Raw genomic sequence first — 18137 nt, forward strand, 5'->3', positions numbered from 1 at the left:
TTCTTCAGTTATAAAAACAAAAACAATTTCAGTATTCCAGTATCCCAAATATACTGTGTGAAGATATAAAGATATAAATATACTGCCGAGTGTGAAGCGGCTGGGATGAGAATCAGCGCCTCCAAATCTGAGGCCATGGTTCTCAGTCGGAAAAGGGTGGCTTGCCCACTTAAGGTTGGTGGAGAGTTCCTGCCTCAAGTGGAGGAGTTCAAGTATCTTGGGGTCTTGTTCACGAGTGAGGGAAGGATGGAATGGGAGATTGACAGACGGATCAGTGCAGCTTCTGCATGTAATGCAGTAATGCAGTCGATGTACCGGTCTGTCGTGGTGAAGAAAGAGCTGAGCCGCAAGGCGAAGCTCTCGATTTACCGGTCAATCTACGTTCCTACTCTCACCTATGGTCATGAGCTGTGGGTCATGACCGAAAGGACAAGATCCCGGACACAGGCGGCCGGAATGAGCTTTCTCCGCAGGGTGGCTGGGCGATCCCTTAGAGATAGGGTGAGAAGCTCGGTCACTCGGGAAAAACATAAATTTTGCCATTAATTGTAATAATCCAGTGAGATTTTTGTGTACAGGAGGAGTCTGACAACAGCCGGTCTGATCCACACAGAGATCTGATCTCACCATCATCCAGTCCACCTGGGATTACATGAAGAAACAGAAAAGCTCACACGTTTCCCTTTCAGTCGGGTAACGTTCGACTTAGTCGATCGTACCGACTGATAGGGATCACGCCAGGGAGCCAGATGTCTTCGATATAGTATACAAATCAAGCCAAATGAGCTTTGGCACCTGTGTCCGGCGGCAGCTACATCCGACTCTGGAGAACCGTGTTTCCCCTCACAGGCTCTGGAGTCGTTGTCTGCTTTGTCAGACGCGGCTTATGGAACCTGTGGGCAAGCTGCCGCCTCTATGCATGCCTTGGCCTTGTTACAGCTTTTTCAGGCTAAAACACTCCAGGACGTGCAAAAGGGTAGGCCAGACTGTCAGCTCATGGGTGAGCTCTGTAAGGCAACCGACTTGGCTCTTCGGAGCACAAGTGTGGCAACCTGCGCGATTGGTCTGGCAATGTCCACTCTGGTGGTTCAGCAGCCACCAGAGTGGACGGTGGGTGGAGTGGACTACACGCATTCATTGGCTCGGTCTGATTGATATGGAGGATGCGGACAAGGTTCGGATCCTGGACTCCCCAATTTCCCAGACGGGGTTGTTCGGCGACGCTACAGTGGGTGGTGCCCAACAGCCTTCTGTAGCTCAGTCGCAGGTGGAGGAAGCCCGACACACCCTGCTGTGACGGCCTCCTGAGCCTCTAACCCCGTCTCCGCTAGCAGTCACTCCACCAGCACGTCGCCGAGGGCGCCCCCCTAAGGCAGCTCAGCCTGTTAGGCCCCCGCCACAGCTCGGGCCTCAGCATAGAGCTAGCCGTAGGCAGGCTGCCCAGCCTGTGTCAGATCTTGCCAGTCCAGGAGGCAAGAGTAAACATCCCTGATACAGGCCACCCAGGGTTGGGGACGAAAGTTTCTCTGGTGATTGTTGTTCCACCATTGTCTCTCCGGAGTACAGTGGTTTCCGAATCGCCAAAGGGACAGAAATTCTCAACCCTGGGTTTCAAGAGGTTCAGATTATCAGGCACCCCAGATCAGTCTGGCCTGCCTCAATCCCCTCTTGTGTCGCCAGTTGGCAGACGAGTTTGGTTCAAGGACCCAAGTTTGCCTCCTCCCGTACTCAATGCAACCAAGTGGAGGCAGGTTCGTGTTATACGTACACAGACCCCCCTCCGGACTGCCTTAGGGCCCTCCGGGTTGGGTCCCTGCCCTCCACTTCGCTGCCCTCCTCCTGGTACGTCAGTGGTGCCACGAGCCCCCCGGTACGGTTTCTGCAAGCCTGGAAAGACCTCTGCAGACCGTCCAGCTGGCTTCTGAGCACCATTGCACGCGGCTACACGATTCAGTTCCACCGGCACCCACCCAGATTCGCTGGCGTTCGGTCCACGGTTGTGAAGAGCAGATCTGCCCCAATCTTGCGTGCGCAAATTGCTGGCGAAGGATGCAATAGAATCGGTGTCTGTAGCCAACATGAAGCAAGGGCTTTACAGCCCTTACTTCATTGTGCCAAAGAAAGGAGGTGGATTAAGACCAATCTTGAACCTACGCATCTTGAATCGGGCCCTTTACAAGCTCCCGTTCAAGATTATAGTACTCAAGGACATATGCAGATGTGTCCGTCCAGGAGATTGGTTTGCAGCGGTAGACCTGAAGGGCGCGTACTTTCATGTCTCCATCCTGCCGCGACACAGGCCATTCCCGAGGTTCACATTCAAGGGTCGGACGTATCAGTACAAAGTCCTACCCTTTGGACTGTCTCTGTCCCCCCGCGTCTTTACGAAGCTCGCGGAGGCGGTCATTTCTCCCTTGAAAGAACAGGGTGTTCGTGTCCTCAACTACCTTGACGACTGGCTGATACTGGCTCAGTCGTGGGAACAGTTGTGCGAACACAGAGACTTGCTGCTCCAGCATATCAGTCTATTGGGTCTTCAGGTCAACTGGGAAAAGAGCAAGCTCACCCCCGGGCAGAGCATCTCTTTTCTCGGTATGGAGTTGGACTCGGTCAAACAGACGGCACGTATAATGGAGGATCGTGCCCAGTCGATGCTGAACTGCTTGGATACGTTCAAGAGCAGGAAGGTGGTTCCACTGAAATACTTTCAGAGGCTCCTGGGGCATATGGCTTCCGCAGCGGCAGTCACACCGCTGGGGTTGTTACATATGAGACCACTTCAGCATTGGCTTCTTGGCCGGGTCCCATGGAGGGCGTGGAAAGACGTCAGGTTCCCGGTTGCGATTTCTTGAACTTGCCGGAAAACCTTCCAACCTTGGTCAGACGCTGTGTTTCTCCGGTCCGGTGTGTCCATGATACAAGCATCCAGGCATGCGGTGGTGTTCACAGATGCCTCCAAGACAGGTTGGGGGGCCACACACGACGGGTATGCAGTAGCAGGACACTGGACAGGTCCTCAGCTGCATTGACATATCAATTGCCTCGAGTTGTTAGCGGTACTACTTGCTTTGAGACACCTCAAAACGTCGCTGCTCGACATGCATGTACTGGTCAGATCCGACAATACCACGACCGTGTCGTACATCAACAAGCAAGGTGGTGCACGTTCACGTCATCTGACACAACTCGCCCGTCTCCTCCTTTGGTGGAGTCAGAAGCATCTGAGGTCGCTTCGTGCCATTCATATTCCAGGTCTGCTCAATCGTGCTGTCGGTTCAGCTGACCCCAGTCGGTTCAGCTGATCTGGGATTGTTTCGGGGCCGCACAGGTAGACCTGTTTGCCTCTCCAGAAACGACCCACTGTCAGTTATCTTCTCTCTCAGGGGCAGGGCACCATTTGACACCCATGTCCAGACCTGTGGAGACTCCAGGTCTGGTCCCTGGACGGGAAATGGAGGTTCTGAGGGGTCTACCACAAGCTGTCGTAGACACTATCACCTCTGCTAGAGCCCCCTCCACGAGACTGGCTTATGCATCGAGGTGGAACCTGTTCGTCGATTGGTGTTCTTCTCACGGAGAAAACCCCAGAGTTTGTTCGGTCGGATCGGTGCCACCCTCATAGTGTATGTTGCTTCTATTGCCACAAATCACGATGCAGTTGGTGAGAAATCCCTGGGGAAGCACGATCTGATCGTCAGGTTCCTTAAGGGAGCAAGGAGGTTGAACCCTCCTTGCATCTCTTCCATACCCTCTTGGGACCTATCTCTGGTGTTAACAGCACTTCAGAGACCTCCCTTTGAGCCCACGCGGACAGTGGAGTTAAAAATTCTGCTTGCACTGGCTTCTATCAAGAGGGTAGGGGACCTGCAAGCTTTCTCGGTAGACGAATCGGTGCCTGGAATTCGGGCCGGCTGACTCTCAGGTGACACTGAGACCTCGGCCCGGATATGTGCCGAAAGTTCCCACTACTCCCTTTCGAGATCAAGTGGTGAACTTGCAAGCGCTGCCCCTGGAGGAGGCAGACTCAACCGTAGCTTTTCTCTGTCCAATCCGCGCCTTACGGACTTTTCTGGACCGAACGCAAAGCTTTAGAACCTCAGATCAGCTCTTCATCTGTTTCGGAGGCCTGCAGAAAGGTAAGGCAGTCTCTAAGCAAAGGCTGGCCCACTGGATAGTGGATGCCAACATCTGGGCGTATGATACCCAAGGTGTACCTTGTCCCCCAGGGTTGCATGCCCACTCCAAGGAAACGACGACTGGCTGATACTGGAAGGAAACATCTAAATGTGTCTGGTGTCGGGACATCTGCTAACAGTTTATCACTACAAAGGTATTTCAGAATTCTTTTTACCCTTGAGCGAAGACAAAAAAAGGATGTTGCAATGATTATACGAGGGCCGTAAAGCAGCTTTATAAAGACAATAGAGTCAGTATTCAGCTCAATTCAGTTCAGTGTTGATTCATTTCAACAACGTGAATGTTCAAATATATGATTAATTGCAATTTGTATCCGATGATATCAAGTATGTGCCAAGACATCTTTTCAGTGCATATAATGATTTAAATTCAGATCTGATCAAGAATCAAAAAAAAAAAAAAAAAAAGTGTCTGAAATGACAGTAAGGTGAGTGTTATTTCTGCACATCTGTACACAGAAATGCTTTCTCTGTGAACTTACTAAACTAAGAAAAACTAAAACAAGTTTTACTATGGTTTTGGTAGATTCCTGTTCTCTGTGGTTTTCATGTTCATCAGGCTGAATCAGCAGACTTTACCACAGCATGTTGCTTTAAAGGGACAGTTCACCCAAAAATGAACACGCTGTAAGAAAAAAAACTACAGAGAACCAGAAATGGTGCTTTAATTTTCAGCCATGACCTTGTTCATTAAGTTTACAGACATTTCCTTTAACCTTAGAACATTAATATGGAAAATTATTTATTAACAGTAAATTTGGTCCATATTTTTACACTGTACAATCTAATGTAAGTCTAATGCTGGGTACACACCAAAAGATAATAGGGGCTGATTTTGGGCCGATTTCCCCCTTCTGACAAACCTAGCTATCTTGATGGTTCTACAGATTATCTTATCAGATTTTCAGATTTTCCCTTGGCGTGAGGTGTGTTAAGAGTGTCCGAACCTGATCGGAAGAACATCGGAGCCGCCCCGATCGCGAATCCAAACACTATCATCTCAGTTTTTTCCTGCATATCGTCCGCCGTGCTTATTCTGAAGTCTCGCGAGATTTTGCGAGATTTCATGTGTTCACAGTCGAGACTCTGGTTGAAAATCTGTTTGTGTGTGTTGTGTTGTCTTTGTCACATCATGGCACACCACACACTATAGGAGCAAAACGGTTAAATTAGGATTTTTTGTCCTCATGTTTGTGGTCTATCACATTTTGAAAATCTTATAAGATGTAAAAATCTTTTGGTGTGTACCCAGCATTACTTAAAAAAGCATGCAAACCGATCCAAAAAAAATCCAAGTAAAATAAGAATAGTATGTTGTACTGACAAATGCTTTAGTATAGTTCACTTACACAATTGTTCTAGTAACTAAAAGAACTGAGAGTACTTTACTTTTCATTCATTCATTCATTCATTACTTTTTCATTTACTTTAGGTTTACTCTTGACTTAGTATAGCTACCAATGCTTTTACCATGGTTGTGTTTTGCATGCTGAATGTTGGAAGTCTGTGTGTGACTCAAGCATGATCTATACAGAACAAAAATATATGGGAATATACTTCAGAATATAATGTGATGAATTACATAATACATTTACATACATGGGGAACTAGTGCTTATATTTTTCAATATACTGCAATATATAAATACATATAAAGCACAAAAACAGCATTACATGTAATAATCAAAAAGTTTTATCCTTTATTGTGTACATGTTTTGCACAGTCATATTCCCATATAAATGTGAATGTATGTTCACTGTTCGCACACACACATATAAACACACATTCATGGAATAAGTTACAGCAGATTTCTAGTTCCCAGCATGCTTTGCTTCTGACTGTTAAAGGTGAGTATGTTAAAATTAAGAGTTATTTAATGTTTTTAAATAATGTTTTGCTCAATATTAATATAGGGGGAGATTTGTTAGTGTTTAATTTTCTATTATTTTGGAATTTAAAAAGTTTTCTGGTATGTCTGAGTTTTTTCTTGGTCACCATTGTGCTGAAAGATGTTTTACCTTGAGTCACATGTAGATGAACTTCAGTGAATACGAACGACCCAGAAGTCTCCTCTGCGCACCAGTATTTCCCAGAATCCTCTTCTGTCAGATTGCTGATGTCCACAGTAAAGACTCCAGCTGAGGTTTCGTCCGTCAGAGAGAATCGGCCGTTTGTTCTCATATTGGATGAAACACGAACTCCGTCTCGGACACAGATGTTGGGCTGATCTCCTCTGCAGAAAAGCCTCTGTGTTTGACTCCTGATGTTCTTACAGCTGATGGACACCGATCCTCCGACAGACGCTTCATGAGTGAAGAGCGCTGGAGAGAACAAACACATGAGGATGATGACAGAAAACATTGAGATGATCCCCAGAAAACACTCTCACCATCTTTCAGGACGATCATGAGCTCAATGGGAAGGTTAAACGCTCCTTCCACTGCACACCAGTATATCCCAGCATCCTCTGCTCTCAGGTCACTCAAGGTCACAGTGAAGAGATTGAGTTCAGTGTCATCCTTTACTGAAATCTTTGGTTTATTAACATGGGCTTCATCGGATTGAATGATATGTTGAGCATCTTTAGTGAAACACTTTCCTTTACAAAGATACTTTATTTCTGTTGAATGGTTTTCATCATAAGGGCATTTGATCTCAGATGAATCTCCTTCACGTCCGACCACTGGAGGCACTAATAGTCAAAGAAAAGGAGAAGTATTGATATGCTGTAATATATGCATATGGTATTTGATTTATGGTCACTGTACGTACTAGTTAAAGTGAGTTGATGTTGATTGGTGAGCGAGACAGAAGTCAGATGTGTGTCTCTGGTTTCGGCTCCACACCAGTAAACTCCAGCATCTCTCACGCTCACATTACTGATGCTCACTGTGAAAACTCCTGCTGGACCGGCAGAAAACTCAAAGCGTTTCTTCTCTGATGAACTGATGCTTTCACAGATCTTCTCCTTGTTCTCTTTGCAGATGTGTGTGAAGGTCTCGTCGTGTTTCTCGGGGAAATTGCAGGTGAGTTTCACACTTTCACCAATAATAGCAGATGCTTTGCTTGATGCAGGAAAATGATCAACTATACACAAAAACAATGAAAAATATACAATATAAAAATACCTTATCTTTCTTATTTTAAGTCTCTAAAATGAAGGTCCTCCCAGAAGCTCTTTACCTTGATTTACTGTCAGTTTAATCTCAGTGAACAGATCATCATCAGTGATATTCACTCCACATCTGTACGTCGCTTCATCAGCCGCGGTTAAATCGCTGATGAAAACCTTCAAACGTCCTTCACTGGAATCATCATACATGTGCACTTTATCATGACGAACCCACTGATTCTGTTCTTCAACGAAGATCTTCTTCTGTGGTGGATCTTTCTGGATAAACTTCTTGTTTCCTTTGAATTTTTGTGGAAATTTACACGTGATGAAGACTGATTTACTGGAGTAGGCCTGAACCTGGACAGAAGTGATTTTACCTGCAAAACAAGATTTATTTCTTAATTTATTACATTATTAAAAGTCAGGAGGGATTTACATTCCTTATTTAGAGCTGTAAGGATTCTTTAATTAAAATAAACTAAACTCACTAGAAACATTCAGCTGAATCTCTTTAATGAAGGTTATGTGAGTAATTGATGTTTCTGAAGGTCGATGATCTGATCCGTCTCTCTCCACTCCACATAAATAATCTCCACCGTCCGCTGCAGAAATATCTCTAATGGTCACATTAAAATGATCTTCATGACTGTCAGACAGACTGAACTTCTCCTCAGATGATTGTGATGATCGTGAACTGTTCAGAACATGAACAGGATCCTCGTTCAGTCTGTAGAAAACTTTGGTGTGTGTTTTAAACTTCTCATCATATTCACAGCGGAAAGTGATCGTCTTTTGTCCAAGATACCCGTCCAGGATAACAGACGTCCCACAACGAGACTCTGAAAATGATTTCAACAAAACCTTGAGACATGAACTTAAATCTAAAATATTATTAGTGTTATTAAAGGTGCACTAGGGAACTTTGGCCTCTCTATCGCCATCTCTGTGTGAAACATACAATGTCATGTTCTCTGTAGTGTTTTTTTTAAATGTGTATTGTGGTTGTTTTTAGCAGTGTTGGGAACGTTACTTGGGAAAAAAGTAATTAGTTATAGTTACTCACTACTTGTTCCAAAAAGTAACTGAGTTAGTAACTGAATTACTCTATAATAAAAGTAACTCGTTACCAGGGAAAGTAACTATTTGCGTTACTGTTAAAAAAAAAAGTTGCTATATGTCAAAGAATTTGGAAACACTTTGCAGTTTGAATGTCCTGTATAAACAAAATTACTGAGTATGTTTTTATCTTTTCACTGTTCGATCGCATGCCTCACACACGCGCGCACGCACACAAATGTAAACACTTTGCGACTTTTCGATCGCGCCCGCGCCTCTCCCTCTCCCTCTCTCTCTCTCTCTCACAAACACACACACACACACACACACAACACATTCCAATCTTTACATCGCAGCCTGCTCCAGAGCCATGTTCAGAGCTAATGTTCAGAGCTATACAAAGAACTCGCGCATCTAACAGTAGTTCCGCATTACATTAATTAATTTGCACGCAAGTTTTATTTATTTTTATACCGTGTATTCTCCGTGTAAATGTAGGCTATGCACCGAACCGTGACGCCCGTACCGTTTCGGTTCAATACAAATGTACCGTTCCACCCCAAGTTCTTGCCTTTGTTTGACCTCAATGAATTTAAAGTAGTATATCTCCACCTTGAAAATGCCAACTTTTCATCGGATTGCTCCTGACTCGCCATCTCTGCTGCTTCATCGAATCTCTGTTTAGCTTGTGTGTGTGTGTGTGTGTGTGTGTGTGTGTGTGTGTGTGTGTGTGTCGCGTGTGCTGGCATGTGTGTAAAAACACTGACTCTGATTGGCTACCATGAAACACATGACTCTGCCTTAGCCAATCATAATCGCTTACCTCGTTATTAACCCACCTCCTCACTAGCTGTGCGAGCCAGGGGTGCGTTCGGATTACACAGTTTATCAGAGAATGTCTAATAGAGTTTATTCAATCAATGCATAGTAACGCACCGCATTTAACGTCCAGTAATGTTAACGGCGTTGTAACGACGGGAAAAGTAATTAGTTAGATTACCCCGTTACTGAAAAAATAACGTTGTTACCTAACGCCGTTCTTTTAAATGGCGTTATTCCAAACACTGGTTTTTAGGTATATTTATAGTTGCCTGAGATCAGAGCAGTGACATCCTACATCAAGACATACTGACAGAAAAACGCACATCTGAAAATGTAATCTGAACAGGGAAGTTACATATATATTTTTTTCTTTTTATAGAAGTAACATGAACATGCTAAGAAGAATGACATACAACATAAAACTGGCATTTTCCCTGCATAATCCGACCTGACAGCTCGAACTATGGATTATTATTATAATCTGACCGTTTTGAATCATTGTAAGACATGGAAACTGTTTTACATTTTTTCAGTAATTCATTTTTACTCAAAATCTTCCATACTGCACCTTAATACTATAATAAATAATTGCTGTAGGAAGTTATAAAGTGTCACACGTACCTTTCTTCTCCACTAACTTAACATTATGACTCCATGTCTGATTGTTTCCACATGTATATTCCCCATCATCCTCTCTGTTGAGGTTCCTGATAAACACTGTGAAGAATCTGCTGTTTTCATCATCATACAGAGCGAATCTCCCGATATAAACCCATCGACTCTGAACATCAGTACTGATGCCCATCTTACAGCGCCTGTCTCTGCAGAAATACTTCACTTTATGTTGATCATCAGTCTTTCTCTCGTTCTTGTACATGCACTTGAACATTAAACTCCCTCCAGTGCATCCAAACACACTGAAACAAAGTACTTGACCTGCCAAACACAAGTTCATTTGCTCTGGGTTATTATATATCATCAATCTGGATAATATAGTATATTATTTGACTCTGACTGAGCAGTGAAGAACTGACCTGAGATCAGGCAGAGGGTGATGAAGATGAAGATGATGATGGCAGCTTTCATTCCAGATTGACTTCAGTCTCAGATATCCAGAGAAAAACCAGATCCGATCCCAATCCAGTGAAAGCAAGAACTGATCAAATGTGTTCCTTGAATGCGATGTAAGTCACTATCATTAGAAGTACACAGATCCTCCGTCAGTCTTTCTCACGTTTCTTCTTCCCTATTCTAGTTTTCAGATAACAGGACGGGGGTGTGGTTGATGGGCGGGGCGTGATTTTTGGGGAGGCGTGGTTAAGGGGTGGGGGCGTGGTTTGGGGGAGAATGCATCAAAAAATACTTGACAAATGCATTCACAACCTTGCAACTATGTTATACTTTAAGACATAAAGTAATACATCCTTTCCATTCAATGTTTGGCCCGCAACAATAGAATACTATATATAAAAAAAGTTTAGCTTTTAACACCTTTTACATGACACTATTTCTTTTCATGGCCATAGGTTAAAAATCTACTACTAAAATAAATAAATAAATCTACTATACTATTTCAGTAAAAAAAAACTATTTCAATCCTTTTCAATCCAATTTGTTCTCTTAGCCTATACTTTCTTTATGTGGGCTTCTAGGTTGCTAGCACCTTTATTTGACACTGACACATACGTGCCAGCTTTGCAGTTCATGCATTCTGCTTTACACGGATCCCGACCGAAACGAAAACACGGGAATTTTCTCTGTAAATCATCTGTGAATTTACATTTGGGCTTTTTTTTTTTTTTACGCTGTTAGCTACTTACATCTTACCTCGCACTTGACCGTAAACTGAAGCGTCTGAAGCGTCTCGCTGCTAAAATTCTGTGAACGTAAAGTCTGCCTACTTTGATTTGATTGGTCATTTCAAATATTCTGACATTGACAAGCAGTGACAGACCAATGAGGCTGCGATGAACACACACACACACACACAGGCCTCTGTATTCTGACGATTCTGAGTCTGACGTGCTCTCTGCTTGCCGCTGCGGATTGAGGAACGCGCTGATTATAACAAGAGGGGGTGAAGCCAAAGCCGGTTTCATATGTTTTGTGTGCAAAGGCAAGCGTGTATTTAAAGTACACACTTAATGGCCCACTGAAAAATAATGAAAACCAGGACATTTTCATTGCTTTTTAAAAAACAGACAGGACAGCCAGGACAGGACGTGAAAACAGGACATGTCCTGGGAAAACAGGACGTTTGGTCACCCTATGAAATGTATATGTGTGAAAGACAAGCAGAGAAACACTGCTGATGTGAAAAAAAACATTGCTGATGTGCATCTCGAGACAAAACAATGACAGTGACATATTTTAAGATATGCCAGTGCAAGTTTAATTTAAAACAGGCATTTTAGTCTGGGACTAGGCTTAAGCCTTGTCTTAAGAATGGGAGAAAGTGTCATTTGCATGTAATTTATTACGATCTATTTGTGGATCCCACATAATTTCACTTCTGCTTTCAGAGGAAATAAAAATCACCCACATCTTCTTGTAAACTTTCTCTTGACACACATTAAGGGTTTAAGGCCATTGCAGAAGCATTTCTGATGTTTATGATTGTGTTTGCTCATGTCTCATTCATGACTATTTTTTTTTAAATATAGATAAACTTATGTCCCTTTCACGCATATCCACTCTATTTTGTGAGGCAATAAGCTATTTTATAGTTGTTATACGCAAATGGTTAAAAGAACAACAAAGTGCAGTAAATGGTAAAACTAGTCACGCTGTGTTAACAAGATAAAATGCCATGATATCGCATACAGTTTGCAATATCAAGCAGCATAACAGACAGATTTTGTAGAGCTAGAATAACTGGAAGCACATGAGACCGAAGCCTATTCAAGTTAGAAATGGCTATTCTGCTCTTATGTTAAAATAATGTGTATAAAACCATAGATATGCAGACGTAGATGACACATTCGACCGCTCCAGACATGTCGCGCACCCGCCATCTTAGAACGGTCAACGCGTCGACACTCACAGTAAGAATCAGTGATGCTACAACATTGCAAAAACACCCAAGATTTAAACTCTCGAAGAAATGGGATAACATTTCACACGTGAGAATATGTTGGTTTGTGTTTGTATATGTATTAACTTAATATTACAGGGGTTTAAAGGGTAACTTAACCCTAAACCAACTTTTTTTAGATAATGATCTGTAAGAATGGGGCTTTATTAGTGCTGTTCATTGATTCGAGTAACTTTTTTGACATTGAGTGCTGCCCTCTTCAGGTTGAACGGTGGCTACTGCAGTTGAATTTTCCTATTGGATGTTTGCGGTACTGCGTGACGTAAGCAGGTTCCAGCTCACTACACCCTTGGTACGAGCTTATATACTTATATCTGTAAAGACTGCCTTTGAAGAGAATGCAGCAAAATATCTAACTGGCTTGACTAGGTGATGTAATGGTATAGCTATAGGAAATGTTAATGCTAATTTAAAAAAATATCATTAGATGTCATGCATGGCTTATTTGATGGTATTATATTATATTTAAGGCCACGCAATCCAGTTTGGTTCAGAAAACCCATTAACAATGAAAACAAATGTTTATTAATGCTGTAATATATGTGTCCCATAGCCTACACAAGGCCTCTTAAACAAGGCACTTGGACTATGAGGGCTCCCTGGAACTTACAGTTGGGCCCTATGTGAATATGAAGGCCCTGTGGAGTTACAAATTTAAGAATCTGTATAAGATCTGCTGATCTTATGTCCTTACATAACATAACATGAAAAACTAAGGTAGGGCACACTGAATTTAGCATTTAAGGTTATGATGATGATATCAGCTGTTAATCAAAGTTTCCAGCAAGAGATTTCTGCCAGTCCTGTTCTCTCTATTGTAAGTTAAATGAGTCAGATTACTATGAGTCTTTAATAGATCTTGGAGCCCCTGTCCCAGTCTTTGAATAGTTATGCTGATTGGATTAGGATTGGTAACACTCTAAACTCTAGGGTGGGTTCCTAAACCTGTATCCTTCATTTGCATGCTTTGTTTAAGGTCGTCACCCAACTGCTTTGCATTTCAGCAAGTTGTAGTTCATTCGAATTTATTTATTAACTAAAGAAGAGCTTTAGATCAGTTCTTGTGCCGCTTGAACCGAGGTGCTACAGCGATCTGTCACGTCATATTAAAGAGCGCCAAAATGGTATTTATTGTTTGAATTTCGTAATAAAATTGACATAATTTGAAAGCTGAGACTGTTTCATATCAAAAGCAGGGGCGTTTCTAGGTTTTAAAAACATCAGGGGCTGAGCCCGAAACGTCAGGGTCTGGGGTTATAAGATAACATGATTCGATACAGAGAATAATATTGTAGGCCTATATGCAGGGGCAGACTGGGTCATAAACTCAGCCCTGGCACTGTAGCCACACCAGCCCACATTACCACACAAACACACGCATTAAAATGTGAGGTATTAGGGGGGTTCTAAAATTTGGATTTCCCGGACCTGCATTTTAAGGTGTTTGAAGGCCAAAAAAAATGGATTACAATAGTTTTAAAAGCATGTCAGTGGGTAGTAGCGTAAATTATTTGTCAAGCAGATAACAGATTCTTAACCATGAGAATGAGGATAAATGTTGTAATGAATGATCCACAGTACAAAATGGAAATGCAGAATGTTTCTGCTTGTTGACAATACACAATCACATGTTCCAAACAGGAATGGCCTTAAATGAGAAATCTTTCAAGGATTATTTTGCATAGATGTTACATTTCAATCAAACACCAGTGCAATCTTTTTGTGTCCAGAGGCAAATGAGCAATTTATATATTAGCATTAAAGATTGGTTTCAGCAACTTTTTCCTTTCAAAAAGTTGGTTTTCTTCTTTGATTAGTGCCAAAAACATTGATTAACTCAAGAAAGAAAAAAGTTGCTGAAACCAACTTTGTGAGCTGGTGTGGCTACAGTGCCAGGGCTGAATTAATCATGTTATCTTATAACCCCAGACCCTGACGTTTCGGGCTCAGCCCCTGATGTTTTTAAAACCTAGAAACGCCCCTGCATATAGCCTGAAAACACCTCATCTGACAGAGGACTGTGCGGCGATGCTGACTGCGTTATTTTTTTAATTGCTGGAGATATTCTAGGATAGGCTGAAATCACTCACGTGGTGCATCTCTTTATGAGAGATTTCAACAATCACCAGTCAGAGACAGCAACAAAGCCAAAGCACAGTGAAATAAGGCAACCTTTGATTTCGGGGGTTTACATAGGCTATTGTCCGGTTTCATATTTGTCAGTCAGCTTTTCAAAATACATTCGGGGCCACACTCAAAACATTTGGGGCTGAAGCCCCGGTAAAATCGACTGACGGCGCGTCTGATCAAAAGTAACCTGCCTTGTCTTGTCTATTGGTGTCAGTGGCCTCTTTGCTTCGGAATTTTTCATTGCATGAAAAAACGGAGAACAGTGTCAACACGATGCGTGAGATTTGGCAGCCCTGTCTTCACCAACAACATTGTGCATTATATTTATTAAAAAACAATTTTATTATCGCACTGGGGGGGGGGGGGGGGGGGGGCCTTTGGAGATAACTGGCCCCATGCAGGGCCTTTACAAGTCATAATCCGTCCCTGGTTTGACACCAAATTGAAGACAACATGTTAACTGAGAAGTTTTTGTATACTGACCAAAAGAGAGAAAGTAGGCCTAAGCTACATCCTGCTAATTCAGTGGTAATCATTTAATTGTTGTTTTTATTTATATTGTTGTCAATTAATCGAATGTCCATGCCTCTTATATAATAATTATATATTTCTATGTATGTACCAATTAGCCTACTAATGCTCGGACACACTCGGTCTCTCTCGCACTGTCTCTCACTCGCGCAGTTTGCTTCGCTTTTGTCCAGTCAGGCGCCTCATACGCCTGATGTGTGAGGCGAGTGTAATATATTTGTATTTGTAGTGATTTGTCAATTTAGCTCAAAGGAATTATTAATTAATTTATAGGGAATTCGAAAGAATCACTTATTACAACTGAGCAAATGACTCGTTCGCCGTTCATTTGAACTGGCTGTAACTATCAGCTCTGCAATATATAAATATCCAAACTATAGTGAAACACTATAGTTAGCAAGGTAACTTAGATCAGCAGTTTAAGACATCAAATTCATAAGCACATAACACAAGTAACACTTTTCTTTAAAATACAAGCAAGACTTTATTGATTATTCTAACACATAAAACTAATATCTAACACAAACACACGCACACACATTCATACGAGTTGCAGAAAGAAGAGAGTGAGGAAAGAATGAGTTTTAAGAGTGAGTTTAAGAGTGAGATGATGAAATCCCAAGTTTCTAGATGCACTTATAAGACATAACCTGAACGAACCATCAAGCATTAATTTAACCCTTCGTTTCTTAGGTGGGTTATTAAATCTATATCAAATACACCAGTTCAGTTTAAGAGTCTGGAGGCTACTTGCATGTCTTTGCCTTTGGGATTCCCTTTGTCTGCGTAAAAGGGGTTTCCCGAGTTCGTTGGCTGGTCTCCTCTGCCTGGGTCTGGGGCGGCCAATCACGTGGTGTGCTGGCGGATGAATGAAAGTCTTTGTTGAAGCTGGCTTTGCAGAAGAATCGTGGACCGAAATCTTGCCGCAAAACTTAACTTAGAACCGAGACTCACAACGGAAAAGAAAGGAAACTCAGAAAAGAAAGGAAATTGAGACGAGAGTAGGTGATGGCTTGAATGAAGCTGCTGAACCCGTTCTTCTGATCTTGATTTGGGTTCTTTTATCTCTGCGCGTCTACATGGTTATTAGTCTGTCATGGCTTCTCCATGATGGTTTTCGAATCTACTTTTTCATTTTCTCTTCTGCTCAAAGCTTTGTTCGGGTCTAAGATTTTAAACTCAAAATGTTTGTCCAACCTCCTAAGAGAGATCTGACCAATTAGACACTGGCTTAATTTAGGAGGTGGCTCTATTCACTTCTTATCATGCGTTATCTGTGATCTCCTTGCTAGCAGAGAGAAAAGAGGCCACAGTTTAGACATTATTACTATTATAAGAATACGAAACATTTTACACAGATTTCAATCCAGCCATCTTTTGAATTAAGAACATACGATCATGCTGACAGGAAGCACGACACACTTTCATTCACACACCTAATAGTTATAACAATTACATGAATTATATGGCATCTAAGCATATTAGATACACACATATATTGTAGAAACAACATAGAATTATGTAGTTGCATGATGTTTGATTATAAGTCCATCGAAAATTGTTCTGGGATGATTTTATGTATTGTTATAGGTAAAATCTCAGTTCTGTGGTTTGAAAAGATTTTACACCCTGGGTCATTCAGAGGTCCTTCAGAAAAAGGGGGTCTGTTTAGTACAGTGGTTCTCAACCTTTTTTGGGCCAGCGCCCCCTATCCAATATCAAAATCCCTGAACGCCCCCCACCCGTAAACTAATGAGCGCCCAGGTACGAGTGAGAGTTAACAGATGAAATAAAAGACAACAAAATTGTCTTTTATTAATACAATAGAACTATACTCCACAGTGATTCATTAGAAAAAAAAACAAGTTATAAACTGCACTGGCATAGCAATACCAGTGTTTCTCACAGGATTTTTGGTAAATCTGTGGTGAGTGGACCTCGGGCCTTCTAGGGGGGTTCGGGGGCATGCCCCCCCTAAGAAAATTTTGTGCATTTTAATGTTAAATTCAATAAATCTGGTGCACTTTGAGAGTTCAAAATTAAAGTGCCAACCCATATTCAGTGTGCAAATTAAACAAAGAAAAAATTCAAACCTCTTTTAGTTGTGTCTACATTACACTACTACAGGCACGTGCAGAGGGGGGGGCGTTGGGTGCTCGAGCACCTGCCCCTTTGCCCCTTGGTGCCCAAAGTGCCCTTTTGTCAAGGCAAAATTTACTCTCCTTTTTTTGTAATTAAAGGCCCTTTTGTGGATGCCTGCCCAACCTAACTATTAGTAAAATTAATAAATAATAATTTAGCCGTAAATGAAATGATCCACATGATGACCTTTCACCTGACGAACTCATCCGGAACGATTCCTCACGCTGCACGCACATTCTTTAATTTCGCGCGGCTACGCGCACTACCAGAAGATATCTTAAAATCTGCGGCTGCTGGTAAGTGGCGTTTCATTTTCAGCGAAGTGATTTTGATGTTTGTTTACTTATTATTATTATTTTACAAGGACGACGTGAAGAGAGCATGCAGAGATGTTGTTTATATTGCAGTGTGTAGGCTGTAGAAGTAACTGTTTTCCTGAATGCCATCAAGATTAAAACCGAGACTGATTTCATAACAGGTCAATAAACAAATAGTTAAAATTAAGTCACTTACATTTTAGACGCAATGACTGTTTTTGTTCTGTTTCAGCAGCTAAAATAGTTCCAAACAAATATCACCGCAGAACCATCGCGCATCTCACAGCAACACTTGTTGCATTACTGAATGATTCAGCATTTTGAACGAATCGGTTGAGTCAAAGATTCAATTACCCATTCACAAACTGCCTCATTCTGAATAAATCAGCCGTTTGAACGAATCGTTTGAATGAATGACTCAATGACTCGCTCATTAAAACGGTCGCCTGCCGCCTCCTACTGGCGGTTTAGTTTCATAAAGTATCATCTTTTCAACATTCCTTATTTTTGTATATTCAAAAATATTTAAAATAATCTAATTTAATACAGTTATAATTTTTCAATGTAAATTATTTAATGTGATTGGTAACTATAATATAATAACTATAATACATTGATCAAATTTAAGAATTTGAAATGAAAGTTAGCATACATTTAATAAAATTAGGGGAAAGATGCCCTTTATAAAAGATACAAAAAATTAGAGATTTCAAACAGTGATGTAATGAAACATT

The 18137-nt window shown here is 41.8% G+C and overlaps 2 protein-coding genes across 2 annotated transcripts in view; one reads left to right on the forward strand and one right to left on the reverse strand.

Annotated features, from left to right (window-relative positions):
- Window positions 1-10440, reverse strand: part of LOC311077566 (uncharacterized protein) — a 578304-nt gene extending 567864 nt beyond the window's left edge. The window contains exons 1-7 of the mRNA XM_084106093.1: window positions 10224-10440; window positions 9811-10125; window positions 7800-8150; window positions 7380-7688; window positions 6969-7283; window positions 6586-6888; window positions 6215-6517 (exon numbers count right to left, since the gene is read on the reverse strand). Coding sequence (XP_083962219.1) covers window positions 6215-6517; window positions 6586-6888; window positions 6969-7283; window positions 7380-7688; window positions 7800-8150; window positions 9811-10125; window positions 10224-10275 — 1948 coding nt within the window. The 5' untranslated portion in view covers window positions 10276-10440. The remainder of the gene's footprint in view (window positions 1-6214; window positions 6518-6585; window positions 6889-6968; window positions 7284-7379; window positions 7689-7799; window positions 8151-9810; window positions 10126-10223) is intronic.
- The window catches only part of LOC311077576 (deoxynucleoside triphosphate triphosphohydrolase SAMHD1-like), a 35565-nt gene continuing 24586 nt past the window's right edge, over window positions 7159-18137 (forward strand). Inside the window, exon 1 of the mRNA XM_084106110.1 lies at window positions 7159-7222. The gene's annotated coding sequence lies outside the window, so the exon portion shown is untranslated. The remainder of the gene's footprint in view (window positions 7223-18137) is intronic.

The sequence above is a fragment of the Abramis brama genome (genome assembly GCF_963993115.1).
Source record: "Abramis brama genome assembly, chromosome: 2".
In the NCBI taxonomy this organism is placed as follows: Eukaryota; Metazoa; Chordata; class Actinopteri; order Cypriniformes; family Leuciscidae; genus Abramis; species Abramis brama.